Source organism: Chrysochloris asiatica, unplaced genomic scaffold (assembly GCF_000296735.1).
Source record: "Chrysochloris asiatica unplaced genomic scaffold, ChrAsi1.0 scaffold00240, whole genome shotgun sequence".
Taxonomy (NCBI): domain Eukaryota; kingdom Metazoa; phylum Chordata; class Mammalia; order Afrosoricida; family Chrysochloridae; genus Chrysochloris; species Chrysochloris asiatica.
In genome coordinates this window covers 1744557-1769200 of record NW_006408758.1, presented here as the reverse complement: position 1 = coordinate 1769200, position 24644 = coordinate 1744557, and the positions used below count along the sequence as shown (strand labels likewise).

General features: G+C 34.9%; 1 protein-coding gene across 1 annotated transcript in view; it reads left to right on the top strand.

Moving 5' to 3' along the window:
• LOC102839278 (latrophilin-3-like) overlaps window positions 1-24644 on the top strand; it is an 883976-nt gene that overhangs the window by 310344 nt on the left and 548988 nt on the right. Inside the window, exons 4-5 of the mRNA XM_006873416.1 lie at window positions 14815-14829; window positions 16998-17798. Of these exons, the coding sequence (XP_006873478.1) occupies window positions 14815-14829; window positions 16998-17798 (816 nt within the window). The remainder of the gene's footprint in view (window positions 1-14814; window positions 14830-16997; window positions 17799-24644) is intronic.

Genomic DNA, 24644 nt, shown 5'->3' with positions numbered 1-24644 from the left:
AGATGAATTCATATAATTATCTCAATTTTAGCAAGCTTCAAAATGTTATACAAGTAAGGATCTTAAATTGGCCTTCCAAGGGATATAGTTAACATGGATAGGATATAACTAAAATATGGTTTCTACTAACAAATTCTAATTTTTTTCTCTTTCTTAAAAAATATAGATATTAATTAATTATACAAGTAATTATGTTATTATTAAGCAAACAATTACTACTTACAAAATATATTTTGTTCCTCGGCTTGTGAATCCAGTGACAAATTTGCTGTAGCATTTGGAAAACTACCTCAAAGTCCCACAGTTTGTAGGATTGTTAAGTGTCATCAAGTTGGTTCTTATGCATAGCTACCCCGTATAGCCCTTCTTATACAGCTGGTGAGTTTGAACTACCAACCTTGCACTTCACACTCACTTTGTGGTTGAGTGTTTATCCTATAGCATAGTACTTTCTCCAAGTTTCTAAGCCACATCTTTAATTTCATGTATTTTTTCCTTCCTTAATGTCTCTGTGGAGTCCTGGTGAGGTGCTGTGGGTTAATGCGCTGGACTGCAAAGTCGATTTGATCTGTAAGGTAGGCAGGTCAAGCTCACTCATCACTCCTCAGAAACCCTATACAGGGTCACTATGTGTCAGAATTAACTTGATGACACATAACAATAAGAAAAATGTCTATCTAAATGGACTTTTATTGTCCCATTGCACCAGGTTATAATGTAAAAGTTATAGAAAATGTCAATTCACAAGATCTTAAGAATTCTGACAAACATTAAAAGAATAGTTATAATTTTATCAGACATGATGTAACTTGACTTCTTACAGCTTTTTGTTTTTTCCTCATTAAAATGAGGATAGCAATTCTTGTCCTCTTAATACACAAAATTGCTAAGTGAATAAAAAATATTACATTATTTAATAATTCATGTTAATACTATTATGAGTTAAGAATTAAACTATATTTTTATTATCCAGCTTAATTTTTCTCACAATAGGATGGACTAAATAAAATATAATAAAACTTTCAGTTTGATAACATCAATTATGTATCGGGGTTTTGAACTAGATTTATTAATAATATCATATTTGTATTATATTTAAAGCTGGATGCCTAGAACCTAGTAATAGATATTAGCCAAAAATATATTTCTTAGGAAAAAGTGATGGTATATTCCACAAGAAGTTAGACTCTTGGATTTTGTGTTTATAATTCTACTTACCTTCATGAGTCTCCCTTTCTGCCAACCACTTCTGTTCTTGTTTCTTTTTAAATCTTTTTATACAGGTTTCTTAAAATGCTTCTAAAAATAGGTGATCACTTATAAATAAGTATAGTGAAAATTATTAGACTATATATTTCCCTAATGCAAGGATCAGTTGTTTCTCTGTAAAAATGTTCATAAATGCAGCAACAACTTCATGGAATTTCTGTGAGGATTAGATAAAATAATCCACAGGGTGACTGCATACATAATGTATATTTAGTAACTGTAAATTATTATGATTCTTCTTATTATTTGTTTCCTTATTCACAGCTCTAAGTATCTTGCACATAACAGGAGCTGAACAAATGCACTCAGTGAATCTAATTTGTAAATATGCATATATAATCTTATACACTCTGTGGTAATTCCACCTTTTTTTTTGTTTTTTCTGTTCAGAAACTCTAAAGGCTATGTGGATGTTACATGTTGTTGTTAGGTGCTATCAAATTAGTTCCTATTCAAGAGCTAACCTATCTATTCCTGACATCATGAAACACTGCCTAGCCCTCTACCATCCTAACAGTTGTTATGTTGGAGCCTCCCATTGTTGCCACTACTGTGTCAGTCCATCTCATTGAGGGTCTTCCTCTGTTTTGCTGACCCTCTGCTTTACCAAATGTGATGTCCTTCTCCAGGGACTGACTTCCTGACAACATTCCAAAGTATGAAAGTTAAAGTCTCAGAATCCTCAATTATAAGGAGCATTCTGACTGTACTTTCAAGAAAGATTTTTTTCATTGATCAAGCAAACCATTGTATTTTCAACATTCTTTGCCAATATAAAAATTCAGAGATATCAGTTCTTTGGTATTCCTTATTCTTTGCCCAGCTTTGACATGCATATGAAGTAAATGAAAATACCATGGCTTAGGACAGGTGCACCTTAGTCCTAAATGTGACATCTTTGCTTTTTAACACTTTAAAGAAGTCTTTTGCAGCAGAATTGCCTAATGCAATACTTTCTTTGAAATTTCTTGTCTGTTGCTTCCATGAGTGATGACTGTAGATCCCAGCAAAATGAAGTATTTGACAACTTCAATTTTTCTGTCTGTTTAACATGATGATATTTATTGGTCCAGTTGGGAACATTTTTGATTTCTTCACATTGGATACAATCCGTACTGATAGTTGTGGTCTTGGATCTTCATTAGTAAATATTTCAATTCTTCTTCCCTTCCAGCAAACAAGGTTATATCATCTGCAAATCACAGGTTGTTAATGAGTCTTTCTCTAATCCTGATATCACTTTCTGTCATATCATCCACTTTCTCAGATTATTTGCTCAGTTTGCAAATTGTTGGTGAAACCCTGACACATACCTCCTAATTTTAAACCATTCATTATCCCCTTGTTCTTTTGGAACAGCTTCCTCTTGATCTATATACAGGTTCCTATGAGCACAATTAAGTGTTCCGGAATTCCCAATCTTTGCAACTTTATCTATAGTTTGTTATAATGCATGCAGTCTATTGCCTTTGAATAATCAAATAAGCATAACTAAACGTTATATATACATAATTATGCATGTGCACAGATCTCCTCGAAATTTAAAATGACAGTTTCCACTTAAAACCAAAGGCCACCAGGCCATCACTCATCTGTCAGTTTGTCCTATGTGGTGACTTGTGAGTTTCTGTTATTCTGAAAGCTATGCCACCAGTATTTTAAATACCATCAGGTCACCTATGGTAGAAAAGTTTCAGATGAGCTTCCAGATGAAGACAGAATAGGAAGAAAGAGTGATGAACTACTTCAGAATATTTAGTCATTGAAAACCTTATGAATAGCAGAGTAACACTGTCAGTTTTGTGCCGGAAAATGAGCCCCTCAGGTTGGAAGGCACTCAAAATGCAACTGGGGAAGACCTGCCTCCTCAAAGTAGAGTTGACTGTGATGACATGAATGGAGTAAAGCCAGTGGGAGAAAAACCTGCAGTACCTTCATTTGCTGATGAGCCACAACTCAAAATGAAGAGAAACAACTATAAACATCCATTGAAAATCAGAACATGGAATGTACCAAGTATGAATCTGGGAAAATCAGAAGTTGTCAAAAATGAAATGAAACGCATAAACATTGATATCTTAGGCATTACTGAGCTGAAATGGATTGGTATTGGCCATATTGAATCTGACAACCACATGGTCTATTATGCCAGGGATGACAAATTAAAGAGGTGTTGCATTCATCATCAAAAAGAACATATCCAGATCAGTCATGAGGTACAATGCTGTCTGTTATAGAATAATATCTATGTACCTATAGGGCGCCTACAGGTGTGCGACAGGGTTGTATTCTTTCACCATACTTATTCAACCTTTATGCTGAGCAAATAATCCAAGAAGCTGGGTTCTATGAAGAAAAGCGTGGCATCAGGATTGGAGGAAGACTCATTAACAACTTGCAATATGCAGATGATACAACCTTGTTTACTGAAAGTGAAGAGGACTTAAAACATTTACTGATGAAGATCAAAGAACACAGCCTTCGGTATGGATTACATCTCAATGTCAAGAAAACAAAAATCCTCACCACTGGACCAATAAACAACATTCTTATCAACGAAGAGAAGACTGAAGTTGTCAAGAACTTATTCTTCTTGGATCAAGTATCAACACTTATGGAAGCAGCAGTTAAGAAACCAAACAACGTATTGCATTAGACAAATCTGCTGCACAAGACCTTTTTAAAGTGTTGAAGAGCAAAGATGTCAGCTTGAGGACTAAGGTGTGCCTGACCCAAGCTATGGGATTTTCAATAACCTCATATGGATGCGAAAGCTGGACAGTGAATACGGAAAACTATAGAAGAATTGATGCTTTTCAGTGATGGTGTTGGAGGAGAATATTGAAAATGCCATGGGCTGTCAAAAGTAGCAGTAGAAATGCAGCCAGAGTGCTCCTTGGAGGCCAGGATGGCCAAACTTCGTCTCTCATGCTTTGGACATGTTGTCAGGAAGGACCAGTCACTGGAGAAGGATATCATGTTTGGTAGGGTGGAGGGTCAGAGAAAAAGAGGAAGATGCCCAACAGGATGGGTTGGCCAAGTGGCAGCATCAATGGACTCAAGCGTTGCAACAGTAGTGAGGTTGGTCCAGAATCAGGCAGTATTTTGTTCTGCTGTGCATAAGGTTGCTATGAGTTGGTACCAACTCGCTGGCAACTAACAACAACAACAACAACAAGCATATTTCTGGTATACTCTTCTTTCAGCAATATTCTCCTGACATCAGCATTGATATCCCTAAGTCCTTTTTCTGAATCCAACTTGAATTTCTTACAGTCCTCTTGATCTACTGCTGTAAATGTGCTTTAAATTGTCTTTAACATAATTTTACTTGCCAATGAAATTTTTCAATTATTTCTGCGTTCTTTTCACCCATTTTTACTTGGAATGGGTGCAACTATGGGTTACTTCCAATCAGCTGTTCTGGTAGCTGTCATTCAAGTTTCTTGGCATAGACAAGTGAGCACCTTCAGTACTGCATCAGTTTGTTGAAATATTTCAATTTGTCTTTTGTCAATTCTTGGATCCTGGTTTTTCACCTATGCCTTTAGTACTTCTTGTATTTCTTTCTTCACTACCATCAGTTCTTAATAATATGCTACCTCTTGTAGTGGTTACAAGTCAAGCTGCCAACCTCAAGGTCAGCAGTTGAAAACTATCAGCAGTTCCTCAGGAGAAAGATGAGGCGTTCTGCTCCCGTAAAGATTTACAACCTCAGAAGCCTTGTGCAGGGTCACTATGAGTTGGAACTGACTCCACGGTACTTAACAACAACAACCTCTTGACATTACTAAATATCAACCAATTCTTTTGATACAGTGAACCTGTGTATTCCTTCCTTCTTCTTTTTGATGCTTGCTGCATCATTCAAAATTTTGTTCATAGAATCCTTCAATATTGCAAGCTGAGGATTGATTTTTTTTTCTTCTGTTCTTTCAACTTCACAGATGCTGAGCATGCTCTTCCATTTTGTTTCTGTAGCTCCATGTTTTGGTACATTTTATCATAACACTTTATTTTCTTCTCTGTAGTTGCCCTTTGAAATAATTTATTCAGCTCTTTCTTCTTCATTTCTTCTAGTTACTTTGACTTATCAGCATTTAACAGCAAGTTTCGGTACCAATGTCCAATTTGGGTCTTTTTAATGACCTCTTGCTTTGTTTCATGTATGTTTTTGATGTCATCCCAAACTCTTCTGGCCCTCGACCTTTAAGATCTAAAGGTGATAGCATCTAAATCCAGACAACTCCTTGAGATGGCATCTAAATTAATGCAACTCCTTGTTGGCCACTGTAGGATCAGCAATGGACTGCGAACCACTAGGTCAACAGTTCAAACACATCAGCTACTCCTCGCAAACCATATACAGGGTCACTATGAGTCAGAATCAACTCAGTGTCACTTAACAACAACAACATACTCAAGTTCATAATTTAGGTCTCATGTTCTTGTTGTTGTTATGTGCTGTGGAGTCAGTTCTGACTCATAGTGACCCTGTACAGGATTTCTGAGGCTGTAAATCTTTATGGGAGCAGAAAGCCTCATCTTTCTCCTGCAGAACAGCTGGTAGTTTCAAACTGTTGACCTTGCGGTTCACAGCCTGATTTATAACCACTATGCTACCTGAGTTTTAATTTTCTTGAGCTTCAATCTGAACTTGCATATGAGCAATTGATCGTCTGTTCCACAGCTGCACTTCCTGGCCTTGTTTGGACTGATGCTATTGAACTTCTCCACCATCGTTTCCCACTATGTAGTCAGTTCGATGCCTGTGTTTCACATCTGTTGCAGTCCTTGTGCATAGCCACCATTTATGATACCGAAAAAAGTATTTGCAAGGAGTAAGCCATTGTTGTTGTTAACAAACTTAAAGCTACCTTATATATAGAGTTTCCAAGGAGAAGGTGGTGGTGAGTTTCAACCATACACCTTTTGGCTCAAAACCAACCTTGCAGTCCAGTACTTTAAACCACAGTGCCAAACCAGGTTTCTGTGTAAGTCATTTGTCTTGCAGAATTCAATCTTGCAACCTTCAGCATCATTTATATCACCAAGGCCATATTTTATAACTAGTGATCCTTTCTCTTTGTTTCCAAACTTCACATTCCAATCACCCGTAATTAAAAATGCATCTTGATTTCATTTTTGATCTATTTGAAACTGAACAAGTTGGTAGAATGTTTCATCATCACTGGCTTTAGTGGTTGGTGCATTCGTTTGAATAATAGTGGTATTAACTTGTCTTTTTTGTAGGCATATGGATATTTTCCAGTGACTGACATCAGTGTATTTCAAGATAGACCTTGACATGCTCTTTCTGATGATGAACACTATTCAATTTGTCGTCCCTGACATAGTAAACCACATGACAATCCATTTCAGCTCGCTAATGCATACCGTATTGATGTTTATAAATTCAATTTTGGTTTTGATAACTTATAGTTGCCTTAGTTTTATACTTCATACACTTCAGGTTCTGATCATTAATTGCTGTTTGCAGCGATTTCTTCTCATTTTGAGTTTTGACTCATCAGTAGATGAAGGTCCCCAAAGCTTTGTTCCATCCATATCATGAAGTTCAGCTCTACTTTGAGGAGGCAGGTCTTCCTTGCAACATGAGGGACTCATCTTCTGGCACTGTATCAAATAATGTTCCACTGCTATTCTTAAGGTTTTCAGTGACTAACCATTCAGATGTGGTCTGCCTCTCCTTCCTGTTGTTAAGTGTCACTAAGTTGGTTCTGACTCATAACAACCCTGTATAGGGTTTCCAATGACTGGCTGGTGGATTTGAACCACTGACCTTGTGGTTCAAACTGACCTTGCAATCCAGAGCATTATCCCACAGCACGGCACCAGGACTCCTTCCTAATCTGTGCTAATATGGAAGTCCCAATGAAACTTGCCCACCATGGGTGCCGCTGCTGGTATATAAAATTCTGGCGCCTTAGCTTCCAGTATTACAGCACCACACAAGCCACTGCAGTACGACAAACATCACATGAATTGTGAGGCTATCACATAGTGCTGACAAATCATTATGACAAGGTTAAATCCTTGATGAACCAAATGTAATGCTGACTTTGTGTTACCAAAAATAACACTGAAAGTTTATTATTTAGACTAGAAACTCTTACTAGTAGGTCCTCAAAAGAGTCAACTAATAATACCATTTCTTTTAAAGGCTAAATTAACAGGTTGAAAGATTGTACAGATCTATAAAAGGTTTGGAGAGTTAATACAAAAGAAAAGGCAGTCTCAATTTCGGCAGCATCTAAAGATACTGTATTTAAGTGTTTGAATTAGAATGTGACTAGTGAAAGCATTTTATGAATTATTGACATTTTCAATCTATTCACTCCAGGAAGACATTCATTAGGAAGTGATGATTTTAGAAATGCATAATGTAAAACCATTGTAACACAAGGTACTAGAGTAGCACTTTTATTCATTGATGCATGGGCATTATTTGAAAAACTTAATTTAAAAGCTTAGCTGCAGAAATTACCCCTGTCTCTTATTAAATAGAGGATTAGCACTTTATTTACTGAAGGAGACAGGTGTCTGTCAGAATTTTTGATATGCAACATACCAAAAATTTTAATGAACTTCACACATCATTTATCCTTATTTACTGAATTACTTCTTTGATTTCATGGAGAATGAGAAATGGAAGATGTGAAATATTATTTATTTCACAATAATAAGACTTATAAGCACATGGGGTATTTAGTACAGGTTTGTTTCTGGTGATAGGAGAAGTGCTGTCTTCCTTGGCCAAGAAATGTGGAACCCATTTTTTGTTTATTTCTATAATCTTCCCTGGAAAGGTGTTTACATTCCTAGTCAAAGAGCGATAACACTGCAACCTCTGCAAAGTATGTGTCCAATCACTTTTTGTGAAATTCTGCAATACAATTAATTCATTCCATAGAGGCACAACAAATATTAATTGAACTTTTTATGTGTATTGGGTACTGGATATGCAATGCTGATATTTGATTAAGATCAAGATCAAAACTGCTATTTGAATCCAACTCAACAGCTTATTAACCATAGTCATGTAACTTTGCATCTCAGTTTTTTTTGTTTGTTTGTTTGCTTAAAAAAATACTGGGATAATAAGAATATTTACTTGATAAGATTGCTATTCTGTTTAAATCAGTATTGTACACAGTGCCTTACACAGTACATGGTAAATGATTAATGAATGTTAGCTATTATTTAAATAGAGACAGTGCCCGATGTCAGAGAGCTTGCATCTGTGTTATTAATCTCTTCTGAAGTGTGTTCCTCCATGGAGAGCAAGAACACATCAGACATACTGTTTCATTGAGTTTATATATCAGGACAGCCAGTTGTAGGATGCTACAACTTGCAGTGTTGATCTCGTCAAATCCTGTATTCAACCTTTTGAGGTTTGTATCCCTGTTATGGGAATAATGAAGCATACATCATAATGCTGTTTGAAAAATTAAATGCAGTTTTTCATGTGAAACGTTTTGTTAAATTATAAAGTGCTTAACTACTACGAGTCAGTACCAACCTGACGGCACTTAACAGTAACAATAACATACATGGTGTGGTGCTATAGGATCAACCCTAGACTGTGAACTGCAATTCAAATTCATCAGCCGCTCCTTGCAAACTCACTAGGAGTCAGAACCAACTTAGGCACTTAACAACAATACAATTATAAAGGAATTTCTCAGTATTACAAATGTTTATGTGCTTGACTACTGACTTAAAGGTTTGCAGTTAGAATCCATTTGAGGTGCCTCTGATGGAAAGTCTGGCAATCTGCTTCCAAAGTTCAGTCATGAAAACCATATAGTGGACAGTTCTACTCTGTAACACATGGGGATGCCAGGAGATAAAATTTCCTTGACAGCAATTAGTATTTATTTTTAACTAATTACAATATAAATTATTACCTTCAACTTTTGATTATCCACTTATACATAGGTGATTTGTAGAGGATTCACTAGCAAATATTCATACAAATCTTTTTTCTATTACTTATTTAGTTACCTTTTTGCCATCCTTCAAACTGCCCAGCTAGCATGTAATGAGGGTGCCCCCAATGAGTTGGCCAAGTGGCAGCATTGATGGATTCAAGCGTGGCAACAGTAGTGAGGTTGGCCCAGGATCGGGCAGCGTTTCATTATGCTGTGCATAAGGTCACTATGAGTTGGTACTGACTCTATAGCATCTAACAACAACAACAACAACAAGAGCAACTCAAATATGTTTAAATAGTCTAAGTCAAATATGACCAGGAAAATAATTCTGCTTAAAATACTACTAAGTTTTAATTTTAAGATACAGTTACAAATTGGTTGATATTTAGTAATCGTAATCTGTCCCTTCTATTCATATGTATATGAAATACAGAGGCAACATTTGTTTACAATGTTCTACTGTCGGGGTCCGCAACATTCTGCCCACTTAGAATATTTTAATTGTGTATATATATGTTGTTGTTAAGTGCCATCAAGTCGGTTCCAACCCATAGCGACCCTGTACAGGGTTTCCGAGGCTGTAAATCTTTACGGGAGCAGAAAGCCTCATCTTTCTCCTGTGGAGCTGCTGGTAGTCTCGAACTGCTGACCTTAACATTCGCAGCCCGATTCATGACCACTACACTAACAGAATATGTATCTATATATATAGATATAAATATATATATATATATTTTTTTTTAAAAAAAGCTCTATGTCTTCAAGTTTAAAAAATAAAGAGCAACATTAGGATGAGATGCAATTTTGCAATCCTTAAATATGGCATTAACAGTTTTTGGAATGCAACAATTTGATTTCTCTGAAATTTGCAATGCAATTTGAATAACTTTGACAATGCATGCATCTGTTCTCTGATCCATACCTTTTCTAATTAAATGGTGCGACTCAAAGATATTGCATATCTAGAGCTATAGATAGAATGACTAACATTTTATTTTTCTAAACATTGAATGACTGTATATTACGTCTATTCATGAAATCTTGAGAAATTTGCTAGTATTCTTTTTTCTGTTTCTTCCTTTTATACAGAGTAAAATTACCGTCAATATGAATTTGTCTTTTACTATAACCACAGGATATAGCTTATGACATTAAATAGACAAAGGAAACAATAAAATCACATTAAGGAAATATCTAAACATATTTGTAGATGCTGGATGGACAATAAAAATAGTCTGGGGAACAAAAGCGAAGAAATGAAAGAAGTGACAATCGTTTCAGAGATATCTTGATATGAGCAATGATAGATATAATGTCAGAATGCAAAAACATTTGACCAGACTAAAAACACAGTAGGACTGAAGAAGGCCCTAGCACAGTTTTCACTATATAATTCATTTATGATTTCATTAGAGACTTAGAAGAGAGTATTTTAAAACCTGTCTTTTTAGATCACAGCAGGCAGCTTAATAACAATAATTAATTTTGCCAATATAACTCTCAAGATCAGACCTATACATTTTAGTCTTTTCCCCTTAGTCTTACACTTAATGGGTTAGATATACAAATTGATCATGAATTTTACTTTCCTCTTCACCCATTAAAATTAGCCTCCAAAGGCATTTTATAGATAAGGAAGCCTGGTGGCCTATAGGATATATTATATGGATAATTTATTGCAGGTATGATTTCTATATAGTAAATGCAGATTCTGTTTCACAATTTTTCTTTTTGCTATATGCTTAGAATATCAAGAAACAGACATATTCACCTTTAGTTCAACTATGTATTAATCCAGTAGTCATTTACTGAGCATTAACTGTGTGCCAGAGTCCTGGGGTGGTGCTGTGGGTTAATGCGCTGGACTGTAACATTTACTTGAACCACAAAGCCAGTGGTTCAAGTTTCACCTTGGAAACCCTATACAGGATTGCTATGAGTCAGAACTGACTCGATGGTATTTAACAACAACAACTATGTGCCAGGTATTGTGTAATTAAGAAGGATATATTATGAGTATGTTTCTTTTATCCATTCAGAGCAATTTTTCTATTAATTTTTTGCTTTGCAGGGAATTAGGGAGGAAAATTTCTAAAATCCAAATAGGATAATAGGCAATGACTGGTTAATTATTAATGTTACTAAGCTTTACATACAATTTGTGGTTGCCTTGCCAATGTTTGTTTGGAGACTATGATTTGCGTGTGCTTGATTCAACTAATAGTAGCATTTTACTTCAGCATTGAAAATAACAAATACAGATATTGCCTACTTTTCAAAGGTTCGCTTTCAGTCACCTCACTTTTAAGAAAGACCTACTTTAGTATTTTTCACTAATGGAAAGAAATCTGAAGAGTACTTTTACTTTTAAGAAAAAAGGCAAAAGTAGAAGTAGCATTCACTGTTTTGCAGTGAGTCCTTACAGAGGCAATGTTCATCCTGACAGTGGAATTGGCCTCTCCAAGCTCCTTGCCCAGGAACTTCGTCCAGGGTCAAGCTACCACAGATTGGAATTGTGCCTGCAAACATTATTTGTTAGTGTTAGTTTAGATTTTATGTGTTATTTTCCATGATTTGTTAGGTTATATTTTTAGTCTGGGAACATTAAAAATCTTTTCCCATTTAAAACTAATGGTGATTGCTTCTTCACTTTACACCATTTTGACTTAGGAAGGATTTCTTGGCATTCAGATAATGTGGAAGCCTATGCATGATAAATGAACTACAGCCAGTCATGACACGGTCAAGACCAGAATAACTTTTTCTAAAGCAGAGCTGCCTAATAAATCTTAATTATGAGTAACCAACAAATAGCAAAGAGGCAGGCTTTTCTCACACCATAGTTCATGCCAATTTCTTTGAAAATAGACAGTGTCACCTTTATAAACCAAGTTTCAGCTAATGATAATTGAAATCATAGAGGTAAAAGTCCTTTGAATATGTAAATGTCCAGTAAAGTATGATTTAGTGTTTGTAGGAGTTAATACCTTATCAATACTTTTTACTCAAAATTTTTTCCCAGTAAGTCTTTGTTGCAGAAAGAAATACCGTTCATAAATAAGAGTTTAGGATATTTGCCTCAAATACAGAGCTGGAGTCCTGGTGTGGCACTGTGGGATAAATACTGGGCTACTAACTGCAAGGAAGGTTGGCAGTTCAAACCCACCAGTCACTCCTTGGAAACCCTATACAGGGTCAAGGGCACTTAACAACAAGTGTTTTATGTTAAATAAGACTGAAGTTGCAAAAGTGTATGTTTTTGTTTTAGACTGTACATATCTCACATAATTATAAAAAGGAAATAAATGGCTAGAAAGATTGATATATTTATTTATTTCAGGGTCCTAATTTTGTTCTAGAAGTTTATTTGTGTATTGTTGTTGTTAAATGTGGTCGAGTCGATTACGACTCATAGTGACGCCATATAGGGTTTTCAAAGAGTGGCTGGTGAGCTTGAACCTTCAACTCAACGGTTCCAGTGACCTTGCAGTCCAGCACATTAACTCACAGAGCCACAAGTTGAAAATGTTGACTTTAGTGTAATGCCCAAACAACAACCTTCATTTCCATTATAATGGGCTTCAAGTAGAAAACAATCCAAATTATTGACTAAATAATAGTCAGTAGTTGCATGAAGTAAGGAACTGTGGTGTGGCGCTGTACCATAAGCACTGGATCACATGGTCAGTTTGAACTTCAAGGTCCATGGTTCAAACTCACCAGCCAAGGTCGCTATGAGTCAAAACAGACTCAATTGCACTTAATAACAACAAAGCATGAAGTGCTTGTCTTAGGTAAAGCTTTTAGCTGGCCTTTGTTGAGGCATACAGTTTTATGAGCCCTGCAATACTTGATAAAGATTAATTGAGTCGGTTCCAAGGAGCGGCTGGTGAGCTTGAACCGCTGACTTTGCAGTTCAAATGACTTTGCAGTTCAGTGCATTAACACACCAGGACTTTGCAGTTGAGCGCCACACCAGGACTTCTACAACAATATTTGTTGTTGTTGTTGTTTTAAGTGCTGTGGAGATGGTACCACCCCTAGCAACTCTGTATAGGATTAGGAGTAGCTGGTAAGGTTGAACCACCGACTTTGCGGTTCAAACCAACTTGGCAGTCCAGTGTATTAACCCCCAGCGCCTCATAAGAGTCTCAGAAATATTTTAAAAAAATAAAAGATATGAAATACATGAGATGAGGGACCTAAACATATAATCCCATTTATATTTTTCTAAGTATAACTTTTAATATATGCCATTTCCCTTTTAACATATTTGATAACTGAATTTTTTTAGTCAGTTGATAAAAGTGAGTATCGTTCTTAAAAGATTAGAAGAAATATTAGATTAGGTTAAAGTACACATATTGTAATTATGTAATTACCCCAAACATAATTTCTCCCTTGTCTGTTTTTGAAACTTCCTTAAAGTTTTTCATTCCTTTATTGTATATATGTCAATTAAATCTCCTTTATTCACATGGCTTAGTTTTGCATCACGTGTAATCTCTGATTGTTAAGCTTGCTTTATGAATCTATTATTTCCTCACTCATCCTTCTGTTTGTTTCTCATTGAGATCTAGACAGATTGTCTCTAATTAGATAAATGTTCGTAAAACAGACAATAGATTATGTGATGCATTTTGTGAATAATTATAATTTCCCAGAAATTTGTAGAAACTTTTTCATGTGTGTGCTGATCAGTAGCTTAAAAATAATAATCACAAACAGAATAAGCTTACTCTTCAGAATCTAGGTAAAATTGAATTTGAGAAATAGATACACTTAGCATGTTTGAATGTCTCTTTGCCACTATACTATGTTAACTCGGTCAAGAATTAAAAAAAACAAAAACACAGAGCTGGCAGTTCATTACTGATATCAACCCTCTGATTGCAGGTTTTTCTTAAAGACAGTCATTTTCCACAATTAAATATTGATGAGTAGAAGAAAAAGAAATTTCTTCAATAAGAATTCAGAATCAATTTATTAGGTTAAGAGCATTCCCTCTTAGTATGAAATCTCATGAGACACATTTTTTATTACAAGACTGACAAACAAGGGAAATCCTGAGGTCCTTTGAATTGAGGAACAGAGTAGTTCCTTATGAAAAGATTAATTCTTGAGATGGGTAAAAAGTAAGACTACTATGTTAAATAGTGGTATAGTTTAAAAATTGTAATGTTTTATATCCTCAGCTATAGTCAAGCTATTTGAAAGCTTTCTGTGTATAATTACTGATCTACCTTTCAAATAGAAGTATTGGTATTATTATTTTAAAAAATTTAATTTCTTACTTTGGGATGAGTGTGTTCATTTACTCTCTTACCTTAATTAATTTTTGCCTTATTTTCTTCTTGTTTACACTGTATTGTAAAACTTACAATATGGTTGCAGTTAAAAAAATAATTGCATTATAGAAATAGGTTGCTTTAAAAACATATAATGTTCAGTAGTACAAGTATGAGTGAAATACAATATACTTTATTTTCAGTTGGAAGAGGTGAATAAAAAGTGCCTGGCCAATACTGTACCATTAATCTATTCTCTTTTCTCCTTTCTCTCTTTACTTCTCTCTCTCCAATAGAAGTGGAACAAAAAGGTAATTAAATACCTTTCATAAATTATATACTATTTATAGGCTAAGTTATTTAACAGTTTAACATTTAGTTAAAATAATTTTGTTATTAATTCTTATCTATTTTATGAAAATTTATTGACTACTGCTGCTCAACTTCACTCCACTCTCTTACACTACCAGTGCTGATTTGATCCTAAAATAATTTAGTAGTGTATGATTTTATAGTTTATTTTTATTCCACATTAGTTTTAGATAAATCATTAAAATCCAGTAGATGGAGATGGATAGTGATTGCTTTAGATTTGTTTTTATTTATATACTAGATACATTTCTATAGCCCTGCTGTAGTTTCCTTTGTTTCTTTAATTTGTTAAATATTGGGGGATGAAGGGAATAGTTTTCTAAAATTTTCTAAAATAAATTACTTTAGTAACCAATGACTGATTATTAACTTTATCATAAATATCATATAGATAATTGTTGGTACTCATTTTTTGTAACTACAGTAATCACATAAAAATCTTGAGAAATTCTTATCAATATCATCCTATAGATTATAAATTATAAACCTCTTTTTCTTGCTATGAAAATTTTAGAAGTCCAAATCTTGCCCAAACTTTCCATTTCTCTTAATGTAAAGCATATTGCATTCTAATAATTGATTTTTCAGTTTTAATAACTTCCAAAATCTAGCTGAATTTCATCTTGTGTTGTTTTCCTTTAGATCTTTGCTTATGGTTGCTATCAAAGAGCTAATCACTAATGTTGAGAGAATAATCCTATAATTATTCAAATATGGAGCATTATCTAAATTCTTTGTGATTTTTAAGTAATTCCGTCACCCAGTGTACCCTAACCATTTGAAATATGGCAGTGGACTGCATGATTATTATTTGGCATGTTTGCTTTGTAAAAACAAAGAAATTTAGAGAAGTGTTTCCCGTAGTAGGTTGAGCACAACACTACATCCCAAAGAGGTTCTGTGAAAAAAAGTTTGTAAGATCAAAGTAGATGGTGAAATTTGCTCACTCTCCTTACTTCTTCCTTGAAAATGTACTAGTTTACATTAGCTTTTAGAATCTCTGCCATGATTCTATTTAATATGCTTCTCAAACACATGTGATTATGGAAACTTTTGTGTGTTTTTCCTGTGTAACACCTAGTTATATTACTTGAAATAGATGCTTCAAGGACCACCCTTTGGGAAACATTACTTCTTTGACCCTTCATTAAAGATAAATCAACCAACTCTGCTTTCTTACAACCACTCACATGATATGCTACTCAATCTTACTAAAAGTAAAATGAATCAGGTGCTTCCTGTCCACTTTCATTATGAAGTTTGAGCAGCTTAATATGATAGCAAGTTAATCTCTTGAGTACTTTTTTTTTTTTTTTAATACTCTTCTCATGTAACAGTAAAAGAAACATGTTTTTAAGTTTCAATACTACTGTATTTAACAGGACATTTTTAACTGATTAAAATCTAGATCTTGGGTTCCTCTCTATAACCTTTCACTTTTTCTTCTTTCCTTATTCCTTCTTTCCTTTCCTTTTCTTTTCTTCCTCTCTCTTTTTTCCTTCCAGTATCCATCCATTGCTCATTTTTAATTGTGCGGATCGCATGCTCTGTGTGTGCTATACCAGCTTTGACAGTGTTATTGCTAGAAGATCAAGTGGCTTGTATTACAGGGCTTTTCCTTTTTCTTTAAATTAATGTGAAATTTCTATCTGTTTCTTAATAATAATAATTAAATAACCAATTTCATCAGAGTGGAAGCAAACTTTTTAAAAATTTTAAGTAAGATAATGTCATTCAATGAATTATTAAGAAACATTGCATATGAACATGTTTAGTTGGTATGTGTCTATAAAATACATAGACATGTCACATCATGCTACACATATCTAAAATAAATAGCAACACATGCTTAAAAGGTAAAAATCACAGAAAAATAGCTACTCACAAAGGCCAAATTTTATCAGCAAAGGAAATAAAGTGATTATGAAAAAAAAGTAACAAAATTAATGTGGAAGGATACTTTATGTTCTCTGAAGGATGCAGGAAAATAACTAATCTGTAGTGGTTATCTCTTTTTAGAATTGTATTCCATATGGTGAAAATAAAACTATATCTCAAAATAGTAAAACTAATATATTTATCATTTTAACTCTTCCCCTTTCAACAGTTTTTCTTTGTCCTGGACTACTTAAAGGAGTGTACCAGAGTGAACATTTGTTTGAGTCTGACCACCAATCTGGGGCATGGTGCAAAGACCCTCTACAGGCTTCTGACAAGATTTATTATATGCCCTGGACCCCCTACAGAACTGATACTCTGACTGAGTACTCATCCAAAGATGACTTCATTGCTGGAAGACCAACTACAACCTACAAGCTCCCTCATAGGGTGGATGGCACAGGATTTGTAGTATATGATGGAGCTTTGTTCTTCAACAAAGAACGTACCAGGAACATAGTAAAATTTGATTTGCGGACTAGAATAAAGAGTGGGGAGGCTATCATAGCAAATGCCAATTACCATGATACCTCCCCTTACCGATGGGGAGGCAAATCTGACATAGACCTGGCAGTGGATGAGAACGGGCTTTGGGTAATCTATGCAACAGAACAAAACAATGGTAAAATTGTCATTAGCCAGTTGAACCCTTATACCTTACGAATTGAAGGGACATGGGATACTGCGTATGATAAAAGGTCAGCTTCCAACGCATTTATGATTTGTGGGATTCTGTATGTGGTCAAATCTGTTTATGAGGATGATGACAATGAGGCCACAGGGAATAAGATTGACTACATTTATAACACCGACCAAAGTAAAGATAGTTTGGTGGATGTACCCTTTCCCAATTCATACCAGTACATCGCAGCTGTGGATTACAACCCCAGGGACAACTTACTTTACGTGTGGAACAACTACCATGTCGTGAAATATTCATTGGATTTTGGACCTCTGGATAGTAGATCAGGTAAGTTTGTTCTTTGATTTTACTGTAGAGGTATGAAATATTTATTGTTTGTTCTCAATAAGTATATTGCATGATTTGTGTAGACTAACCTTGTTGTAGTAAGTTTAGTCAGTGTATCTTTTCAACTAAAAATGGTTGTTGTTAATCACTGTTAGCCATAAAGAAGTATAAATATAAGGAACAGGTTTTTTTCTCCTAGTCTTCATTGTTTGCTTGTTCTTTAAAGGTCATTTTCACTATCAGCTGGTTATTTCTTTGCGTGGTGACGTTCATAGATCTTTGATTTTGGAAAACTTCAACCTGTCTAGTTAATCTAGAAACACTCTAAGAAGTGTTCTTCATTTCAAAACTTCATAGTACAAGTGTAATACAATGCTTCAAGAATGCTGTACCAATTCATTCAATTTACAGAGGATATTATACATGACCACCCCAACTGGAAAGGAACTCTGGTAGTGTAGTGGTTACAAGTCAAGCTGCTAACATCAAAGTAAACATTTCAAAACAACCAGCTGTTCTGCAGGAGAAAGATGAGATTTTTGGCTCCCATAAAGATTTATAGTTTTGGAAACCCTATGCAGAGTACCTGAGTCTGAACTGACTCCATGGCACATCACCACCACCACCTCAAGTGGAAATAATGTCTGTTTGAGTATGCATATGTTTAACTTTAACTGATTGATACATGTTGTTGTAGTTGTTAAGTGCTATCGGGTTAGTTCTGAATCATCGCATCCCTGCCTAGGGTTTCCAAGGAGTGGCTGGTGGGTTTGAAATGTCAATCTTCTGGTTACCTGTCCAGTGCTTATCCTACAACACCACACCAAGGAACTTCTAAAAGTCCATGGAAATTTTTTTTTATTATCTTTCAAGTTCATTTTTTAAATACTTTTTGAAGCTTCCTCATATATAGAGAAATGCACATAACTGGTAAGTACAGCATGCAGAATACATCTTTATTATTTTAACAAATGACAGTGCAAAACAGATTTTGAGTAGCCTTGAGATAACCATTATATTTTTATTCTTTGACAGAATTATTCTTTTCTGGACATATTGTTTCCTTTAAATGTTGTTGAATTAGATTTGTTTCCTTTGTTTGTTTGTTTACCACCACAACCAAGCAGAATAATCATATAAATCTAAATTATTTTAGCTTGCACTGAAACTGTTCTTCAAGACAAAGTATATTGAAAAACTAAACACAGGTGTCTAAATTTTGTTAATAATGCATTTAAGAATTATTTTTATCATTCATTGTTTATCTTTAACTCTGTTCAAATCATGATTTTACATCATGTCATTTTATTAACTTTGTTCATTATGTTGTTAAGTGCTGTTGAGTTGTTTCCAACTCATAGCGACCCTGTATAGAATTTCTGAGGCGCAGCTGTTGGGTTTGAACTACCGACCTTCTAATTAGCAGTCCAGAGCTTATTCTATAGTGCCACACCATTATATACACATATTTTTATCCAGTAAGTTTCTAAGTTCCTTATGGTCAAGCGTGTTGCCTTACCTGCCTTTTTATTATGCTTTTTACCAGACCAATATTTCACCTTTTCATATACTAATGCAATAAATACCTTGTATACTTATAATTCTGGCGTAGCGCTGTGTGTTAAAGCACTGGACAGAAAGGTCAGTTTGAACCACAAGATCGGCGGTTTAAACTCACCAACTGTTGCTTGGAAACCCTGTACAGAATCACTATGAGTCAGAAACAAATTTACAGCCCTTAACAACAACATACTTATAATTAGGAATCCTGATGTGGTGCTGTAGGATAAGCACTCAACCACAAATTCAGTTTGAACTGAAAGGTCAGTGGTTCAATTCACCAGCCATTCCTTAGAAACCCTATACAGGGTCACTATGAGTAAGAACGGGCTCGTTGGCACTTAACAACAATACTTATAATTAAGGATCAGTAACTCTGCAGAGTTAATGAATGATTTTCCACTTCTTGTACAGACAGAGTTACAAATTAGTTGACATTCTCTCTAATCCCTAAGATAATAGTAACAAAATGTTTTTCTATGGTTGACAATGCTGATGGTAAGCTGAATTGCTTTTATGGAAGAAAAGACCTACATATACAATAGCAACAGAAACAACATCTCTTTACTAAGTCTAGACCAATTTCAATATCTGGCATATCTCTGTACAGGTACATTTTCATCCTAATGTGCCTTCAACTGAAAATTTAAGCAAGAAGCAATCATCTGGAATAGTCTAGAAAGCCATTTCTTTCATAGTTATGATTTATATTTTGACAATGAAAACTCTTTATGAATAATTTTTTTTTCCCCTCTTAATTGGAATGTGAATTGCCCATTGCCTCAAATAAATAGTAAATAATAGCTCTGTTTTGAGGTTATCCTGTGAAGAAGTGGCACTGAATTATTTGATTTATTTTTATTGAAAATATAGTGCACTGTTTTTATTTAGAATAACTGATAGGTTAAAATTAATTACTTTCCAGTTTTAACTTACTGGAGCAAAGCAAATTTTTAACTTAGTTTTTACAAATTATCCTTTAACAATAAGTTGATACTATAATACACCATTGCTATTGATTCAATTTTGACTCAAAACAACCATCTTAAAGGCTTTCTGAGACTGTAAATTTTTACAAGACCAAATAGATCTTTCTCCCACAGAGCCACTGGTGACTTTGAACCACTTACCTTGTGGTTATCAGTCCAGTGCTTGTCTTGCAGGCCCATGAGGGCTTCTAGGTGGTACTATATAGTTCTATGTTGTTGTTAAGTGCCTTCGAGTTGGTTCTAATACATAGCAGAGACCTGCTCCAAAAATGTTTCTAGTATACATCATTAAACTTAATACACACACAGACTTACAATAAGAGAATCATTTTAATTGTGTATATAATGCAAATCATAGCACTGTTTAATTTCATTTGTTTTCATTTATGAGAATTAAACATTGTTGACATCTTGGTCACATGAGCTAGTTTCTATATTTTTTTAATAAAATGTGATGCAGCAAACATTGCAAAATGATAAAAAGTTCAGATGCTGAAACAAATAACAACTTAATCTAACAGATTTTGTTTTTTTTTCTTTTCTTTTCTTTTCTTTTTTATAACAAGGACAATGAAAGCCTTGTAGCATTGCAAGTAATACGATTTCACCTGTATTCAATTTGTGAATATAATTGCAAATAAAAGTATCATTTTTCATGCATGAATGCTCAAATTAAAAAGCTAGCACTTTGGCATAGATTTACTACAATTTAGAGGTGGAAAGAATAAGTGCAGAAGTAAATTTTATGCATGGTATGTGTGGATATGAGAATTTCAATTAGCATTAATAGGGGCTGTTCATCTTATTCCACACAAAACTGTTTCAGCTGGGTGTTTTTCCTTGGTAAAGTACAATGACATTTCTCAAAGGAATTTTCTTTTGTGAATTCTTACTGCCATTCCATTATGAGTCCTCTTATATGTCTGACAGAAACTCTCAACTTATAAGTATGTTTAGGTAAAAAAGACTAATCCTATGTCTGTAGACTCAAAAGTGCATTTGCTATTGGTGGTAGCAGACTAAATATTTTTGCTCTCATTTTTCCTGTGTTCTTATCAATGAAAACTCATAATATGGAAGTGCTTAAGTAAACAGGATATCTTTGTTTTAGTCTTGCTATATTTCACCATTCTGTACATCAAAAAATGTAAGACGAAAATATGCTTCTCTTAGATACATAAAAATTCTCTGGTGACATGTATATATAGGCTTAAAAGCAGCACCCTATTGTCGAGTTGATTCTGACTCTTGGCAATGCCATGCTTGGGTTACAGAGTAGAACAACCCCATAGAGTTTTCTTGGCTATAATCTTTATTTATGGGCACAGATTCCCAGGTCTTTCTTCCATAGCACTCCTGTTGTTGTTGTTAAGTACCGTGGAGTCGGTTCTGACTCATAGTGACCCGGTATAGAGTTTTCGAGGCTGTAAATCTTTACGGGAGCAGAACCCTCATCTTTCTCCCATGGAACCACTGGTAGTTTCAAACTGCTGACCTTGCGTTTGGCAATCTGACTCCTAATCACTATACTACCAGAGCTCCTCCATAGTACTCCTAGATGGGTTTAAAACTTGAATGTCTTGTTTCACTGTGAGCAAGTTGCTCGGCTTCTTAGTGCCTTGGTTAATTCCATTATAATATGGAAGAGAGATTACCTCCCTCAGAAGAGTATTGCTAAATTTTAATGAGATAATGTGCTTACCAGAGTCCTAGTGTGGCACTTTATGATAAACAGTGGACCGCAAAGTGGGCTGTTCAAACTCAGCAGCCACTCCTTCTAAAACCCGGTACAAGGTTGCTATGAGTAGAAACTGATTTAACAGCACTTAACAACAATGCTCTTGTGCTCACCACAACAACTAGCATATTGTAGTTTTAAGAAATTATAGCTTGTATTATCAATAGACATAATACAGTTAAACAAAGAGTTACACATCAGCCCTACAAAGTCAGGAGCCATTATTATCACCATTTTCTAAAAGTAGACTTAAGGCTTGCTGCTGAAAAACCACTGAGGTATTTCATGCTAATGTTAAGATCAAATCAGGAAGTTCAGCTTTCCCCTCTATGATAGTAGTGGAGCTATGCTTTCTAAGGTTGTATGTCTAGATTAATTCACTGGAGAGAAATGTGCTCAACACCACCCATATGCTAGACATTCTCTAAAAGCACAAGTAATTTACGTTTTGTACTTCAAGGAAATTTAGATTTGCACTCTAAAATAGCAAATTTATTTATGTTTTGCAAGGGTTAATTTAAGTCTGAAATGGTAAACACTTTAAGAAAGAATTTGAAGAAAATCTTAGCTCTTCATATTCTAAAAATATATTTTAGAAGTCATTTAATTCCAGTTCTTGTTGTTGTTATGTGCCGTGGAATCAGTTCTGACTCATAGCCATCCTGTACAGGGTTTCCGAGCCTGTAAATCTTTATGGGAGCAGAAAGTTTCTTATTTCTCCTGCGGTACAGTTGGTAGTTTTCGAACTGTTGGCAGCCCTCATAACCACTATGCTACCAGAGCTCCTTAGTTCTTGCCATTAACAACTATTCCCAACACCTATCTCCAAACTACAAATTGTCAAATGTAATAAAATTCTTTTCTTTGGTTTGTGTTTACATTTCTTTCAAAAGACAACTTAGGGAATGTTACAATCTGTGAAACAAATTTGTTTCAACAAGATCAATATAAAGAAATTAATTTTAATTCATTTAAAATGGATTTCATATGTTTATTTTAAGCTAAAAGATAAATTTCTGCTTGAAAAGTTCTTTAGTGGGCCAATATTTTTTTAAGCAAATTTTGAGTAGCACATTAACAAAACAAAACAAAACAAAACAAAACATTAGTTTCAGAGCACTACACTCTCATCACTTATACTGAATTACATTAAATTCAAATTTGCCAGAATTTCTTTGGCTTTCCAGCATGGAATTGTTTATATTATAAATCAGACCAGAACTACTTTTATTGCTCTGTTTAAACTTGGAATTAGAAAACCAAAAGGGGAAAATACACTCAGAATTTCTCAGTCTGAAAAAAACTGAAGAATAAATTCCAGGCTTAACTTTGAATATTGAAGTATTCTAATGGCAAAATATTGAATGATGTAAAGCAGCAAAAGAATATGGAAGGTATACATGGAGTCCCTGTACCAACATGAAATAGTTGATGATCAGTCATTTCAAGAGGTAACATATGATCAAGAACCAATGGTATAGAAGGAAGAAATCCAAGCTGTAATAAAGGTATTGGTAAGAAACAAGGCTCCAAGAATTGTGGAATACAAATTGAAATCTTTCAACAAACTGATGCAGCACTGGAGGCACTTACTCATCTATGCCAAGAAATTTGGAAGACAGCTACTTGGAAGAGATCCAGATTTGTGCCCATTCCAAAGAGAGGTGACCCTTCAGTATGTGGACATTGTATTGGGCAAATCTGTTGCAAGAGACCTCCTTATAGTTCTAACAAGTAAAGCTATCTCTTTGGCAACTAAGGTCTGCCTAACTCAAGGAATGTTATTTTCAGTCACTGCATATGTATTTGAAATACTGGTGGTATAAGCTGCCAGGATCAGAGCAACACAGGTCACCACAGTGTGACAAATTAACACTAAAATTCAGAAGTGGTTTGTCACTCCTTCTTCCTAGTCTGTCTACGTCTGGAAGCTCATCTGAAACATGTCTACCATGAGTAACTCCACTGGTATTTAAAATACCAGTGGTATAGCTTTCAGAATCATAGCAACTCACAAGCAACCACAGTAAGCAAACTGCCAGACAAGTGGTGGCCGACTGATTGGAAGAGATCTGTATTTGTGCCCATTCCAAAGAGAGGTGACCCAATGGAATGTGGAAATCATCAGAGAATCTCTTTGATATCCTATGTGAGTAAAGTATTACTAAAAGTAATACAGAAACAGCTGCAAGCTTACATTGACAGAGAACCTCCAGAGGTTCAAGCAAGATTCTGAAGAGGCCACGGAACGTGGGATATCATTGCTGATGTCTGATGGATCTTGGCTGAAAGCAGAGAATATCAGAAAGATGTTTAACTGTGCTTTATTGACTTTGCAAAGGCTTTTGATTGTGTGGATTATGGCAAGCTTTGGACAACATTGCGAAGTATGAGTATTCTGGAACACTTCATTGTGCTCATGAGGACTCTGTACCTGAGCCAAGAGGCAGTTGTTCGAATAGAACATGGGAACACTGAATGTTTTAAAATTAAGAAAGATGTGCGACAAGATTGTATTCTTTCACCATACTTATTCAACCTGTATGCTGAGCAAATAAT